Genomic DNA, 4,990 nt, shown 5'->3' with positions numbered 1-4,990 from the left:
CGCAACACTCGAATACGCCATCTGGGGAGAGACCGGTTTCATGCCTTTAGCCCTTCTCCCTTCCCTCTCCTCCTCTTTTCAGTTATATAGGAATGTACTACGATATTTTCCCTTTTCTTAATATTTTTCCTTTTTACTTAATAAAAATATTTTTTAAAATTTCCGTGATACTTTTCTTTAGAACTATGTTTAATGTAGTTTTCAGTTCCATGTAGTTTTTCAAGTTAAAAGATTTTAATCTATATGAAAATCAAGAGAGAAACTAACGTACTTCCTTCCTCTATGACTTTCCACACGCTAATGGGGAAAGCATGTAAAGTGTTGCCATAGGAAAAGAGTTCTGCTCTACGCCACCTGCAGCCCATTTCGATCGCCAATTCAAACATTTCTGATTTCGTAAAATAAAATATAAAAGTTTAAGCTTTCGAACATTTAAGAACGAGATCGTTAAGATCATTATATAGAGCATTGGTGTTCCCCCCCCCCTCCCCGCAATGTCCACATATGCTAGATTTCTATTAAAAATTTCTCTTAATTTATATGCCATACACGTATCACATGAACTAGTTACGAATCCATTGACTTAAATATTTTGAAATATCTTAAATGCTAAAACTAATTATCTAAATAATAAGTGTGGGGAGGGTAGCTATCGACAATGTCAACATTCATCTATGAAAAGGTGCCCCAACATAGAATCCTGTTAGCGTGTCTTATATACTAGTGAATTGGAATTGTATTTTTGTAGTGGTAGACACACTACAGTACTCCCCACTATAATTATATCTGTGGTAGAATTCGATGGACGGAAACCACTAGGTGATTCTTTGCTGCTTTGTGAGAAACCGGGAGAACTGTATTAAGATCACCGTACTTCTTGCTGATCATAAGAATTGTATTAAGTTCTTGGTCGTGGTTGCTCCTGTGTTGCCATTAGCAGACGAGTGTATGCAGGCCAACGTTGTGTGTGATCGAGACTGAGCAGCAACAGCGCGAGGAGGTGGGTAATGTCACGGTCACAAGTAGCAAGTCAACAGTTCAATCTGGATCATCCATCGAAGTAGGCGTGTTTTAATCGTAGTGGGCGTTTCCGCCAAGGTAGGTGTGTCCATATTGCGTCCGGGTCACCAATGTGGGAGGGTAACTATCGACAATGTCAACATTGATCTATGAAAAAGTGCTCCAACATAGAATCTAGTTAATCTGCTTTATATACTAGTGATTTGGGATTGTATTTTTGTAGTGATAGACACACTGCACTAAAGTTATACAAAATCCTTGTTATTAAATGTAATATGATAGAAATTATAATGTGCATTGTTTGAATCTAAGAATTTTCTTCTAGGAAGACGGCTCACGGAGTTAAGACACCGGAGGATGTGAGTATATCATTTTCATTAGCAGTACTTTTAAATAGGTGCACGTTAAATTAAATAAGTAAAAATGAATTTCCAGAAGTTAATTAAGATGTAAGAAAACTTTTTAAAACTAAACAAATAGTTTTTTTTTTTAATTGTTCTATTAAACCTAGGATTTTGTTTAAACAGGGATCGCAATAACAAAGTATGTACAACCAATCCAAAAGTAAAATTTATCAAAATATTATGAACATGCAAGTTAAATAAAATAAATAATAATAAAAAATAATGAATTGAAAACAAAAATTAAAAGAATCTTATTAAAATTGTATTGCTAAAATAGATTCAGATTGTAATAAAATAAGAGCTCCGTAAATAGTATCCTGTGAATGAGCTTATATATTGCTCTTTTTTTAAATAGTGCATTCGACCTATGTGTGTAATCATAATATTGGAATATATTTTAGGTCAGAAAAGAAAGGGAGGAAAATGAGAGGGCTGAGAGAAGGCGGCGGACCATGGTGGAATATGCCAAGGAAGAAATGCGCCGGGCTCACGAATTTAGAAGGCAGAAGGAACAAGAAGACCGGCGAAAAAGGAACGAAGATAGAAGCCGGATTATAGACCAGGCCAGCTGCCTTGCGACAGCCCTAGCAAATGAACAGATGGTCTTGCTGGCAACAAGATTCATTGATAGGGTGTCGCAGGGCATTTCGTTCCAAGAAGCCAGGAGCAGGCTCGAGGATGACATCGAGGAGAGCAGCTCAAGGCTTAGAACATCCATCCGAGAGTCTTTGAACAGCAGCTTCCCTGCCGAAGAAGTCCCTCCAGTGAGACCCTCCACTTCTGCGGCCTCAGATCCATCTCCCGTCCGCCAGGCATCACCACCGCCACCCCCATCATCACCTGTTGTACCTCAAAGCCAAAGTATTAGTCCAACGCCTGCTTCACCTCCGGTGTCGGTGGTAAGTCCACCACCACCACTACCATCCTCACCCGTGCAAGTACAACCGGCTCAAGTCCAACAACCGGCTCAAGTCCAACAACCGGTGCAAGCGCCTCCACCGGTTCCTCAGCGGCGAAAAAGAGGAAACCCTGGTAAACGCAGTACAAGATTGGAAATTTTATTAGAAGCAAGCAAAGGATTTTTAAAAATGGACCCGCCTTTCACTCTAGCCAAAAGACAGCGATTTTCGCAAAAATATCCTGTTTAAATTTGACTTAGTCCACCACCATCTGCCAGATATATTGATATTAAATTTAGAAAAAACATTTTCTTTCAATGTTTAAAAATCTGTGTCATTGGTAAATGATTGGGACTATTGTTTCAAGGTACTAAAAATGACTTGTTTATAATGTATAGATTAAATCTTTAAAAACAAATATGGATTATTTTGAGAGGAAAACGTCATGTTCTGCATAGTTCTAAGAATTCTGCACTGATGATTCAAGGGGATTACTATCTAGTATCAACAATTGATTTCACTGCTCAAAGGCTGGGAGAGACCACCATCCCTTCAGTGAATAATTCAGAATGATAATAAATAGTTAAGTGGTAAGTAAATATATTTGTATTCTCTATAATAATCTGCAATAAAAATGTAAAATTTACGAATTAATAATTGCTCTTGAAAAATGTTTATCTCCATGTTTGTCAAAATGGGTTTGATAAAATATGGTTTCATTCAATTCGAACGACCCCTTATTAATAAAAATACCTCGTTAAACTGTTCTACCGTTAAAGTGCTAGACTTCGCGTGCAGGTCGTGGGGCTACAAAAGCAGGGGTGCCATCCCCTCTGTAGAGGATCAAAATTGCGTTGGCACGTCTTCGGATCATCCTCCAGGGATGTTTCCCAGATCGTCGCCAATAGCCCATTGTGCAGCTCTAGTGCGACGTAAATGGACAACAAATATAAGCATTTTTTTTATATTTCAAGAAAAAAATATTTTTTTGTAAGTTTTATTTATATTACGGGCCTGTGTTCCTTTCAGTCTCTTAATATTTTGCAATCGAATATTGCCTCTGGGATCCTCTGTAAGTAAAAGGGGGGAGATATGATTTGCGCACTGATTTTGGCCAATTACCTTCGCACGTTGAAATTTTCTGCTACAAGCGCTCTTTCGTGATTGGCCAGAGGTCTTCTTTCTCTAGTTTCGAATATAGTTTTCATTCTTTTCACTGTCACTGTGGTAAAAGCATTGTTTTTGTTAACTATATATGCCCTTGGATACGGTGGCTAAATGAATTTGGATTTCACTTTTCATTTGCTATAGTTTCTTTTTATGATCTATCTTGTCATTTGTTTTTAAAACATTTTTCATTTTAATAAAACCTTATTTTTTTACTTTTTTCTAAGAAGCGAAATTAAAAAAAATAATTTTTTATTGTGTTTTCAACTGTTCATTAAACTAAAAGTATAGTAAATAATTTAAATAATGGTTTAGGATAAATATTTCTCTAAATCCTAACCTTTGATACAGTGGCTAGAAGAATTCTCATTTTAATTTTCACTTAATATTAATTTCTTTTTATGATTCATTATTTAGTTAACTTTAATGGTTCTCAAACATTTTTCATTCTTTTTAATAATTGTTATTACCCCTTATCTAATTTATGATAAAAGTTTTTAGTTTTAGAAAAAATGTACTTAAAAGTAGCACATCACTGTTTTAGTTTAAAACCTTTAATTAAACTAAAGATAAAGTAATTAATTCTAATTAAATTAATTTAAGGAGAGGTCCAAGTTAAATAAAATTATAATATCTTTTATTAAATATATTCATTGCTGCATTTTAGTTTTCTACCTCATATGAAATGAAAAATGCCATGTTTAGTTCGCATTGAAAAGTGTTTCAAAATAAATATAAATAATTTTTCTTCATCAATTTTGTTATAATATTAAGTCATAACTAGGGGGCTTAGCTCCCTGTTCGCTGCCGCTCTGCAACTCCGATGATTGCTTTGTAATAATTGTTCCTTTGCAGAAATTTTTTTTCTACTAAAGTTAAAATTATTCACTTAACATCTTTGTACTAAGGTAAAGATTTGCCTCGACTCGCCCTATTAAAGGGAGGAGTAATATCAACCTACAAAAGGTTATTTTTAGATTATTTTTTTCATTTTTGTTAACTATTATGATTTCAACATACTTTATATGAAATGTTAGTTGCTATTATTTTTTTCTTTGTTAGGGATGTTCTCTTCTCTTTGGAGATAAGTCCTGGAAAAGAGTCATCTCAAAGAATTACTGAGAAGTGCTGTCACCAATTATTCATCAAATTTTAAAGAATTATCAACAGAAGTAAACTAAACGTGTTTAATTTTTAGTATTAAAATTCAATACACATATTTTGTACTTATATGTTCCCAATAAATATAATTAATGTTAAAAAATTTTAATACCTTTTTTGCATACCTTTTAAATACGTATTTAATTGCGGCTCTCGAAAAATTTCATTTGAAAAATGGCTCGACTATGAAGGAGCTTGGCCAACCCTGGTATAAACTATTTCATTGTCTTAAAAGTGTTTCGAAGTGAGACACAAGAGTATGTGACTACAAAACACAATTTTCTTGCTAATAAACACGAGGCAAAGAATAATTTTTTAACTTAGAAAGTAATAACCGCT

General features: G+C 34.5%; 1 protein-coding gene across 2 annotated transcripts; it reads left to right on the top strand.

The window, feature by feature from the left end:
• Positions 1-1,247: 1,247 nt before the first annotated feature.
• LOC107457456 (swi5-dependent recombination DNA repair protein 1 homolog) lies at positions 1,248-4,754 on the top strand. Of its 2 annotated transcripts, none has more exons than XM_043055562.2 (3): positions 1,248-1,379; positions 1,826-2,913; positions 4,553-4,754. In XM_043055562.2, the coding sequence occupies exon 2, from the start codon at positions 1,877-1,879 to the stop codon at positions 2,570-2,572; it is 696 nt and encodes a 231-aa protein (XP_042911496.1). In that variant the 5' UTR covers positions 1,248-1,379; positions 1,826-1,876; the 3' UTR covers positions 2,573-2,913; positions 4,553-4,754. The 2 variants fall into 2 exon arrangements, with proteins under 2 accessions (XP_042911496.1, XP_071032983.1); XM_071176882.1 differs by having other exon boundaries at positions 1,826-2,929; positions 4,210-4,754.
• Positions 4,755-4,990: the final 236 nt, after the last annotated feature.

Source organism: Parasteatoda tepidariorum, unplaced genomic scaffold, assembly GCF_043381705.1.
Source record: "Parasteatoda tepidariorum isolate YZ-2023 unplaced genomic scaffold, CAS_Ptep_4.0 HiC_scaffold_26, whole genome shotgun sequence".
NCBI classification, from domain to species: domain Eukaryota; kingdom Metazoa; phylum Arthropoda; class Arachnida; order Araneae; family Theridiidae; genus Parasteatoda; species Parasteatoda tepidariorum.
Note: the sequence above shows the minus strand (reverse complement) of the source record. Positions and strands in the feature narration are given on the sequence as shown.

Coding starts and splice junctions, on each gene's coding strand:
- LOC107457456 (XM_043055562.2), top strand. CDS start 1,877: ATGGTGGAATATGCCAAGGAAGAAATGCGCCGGGCTCACGAATTTAGA.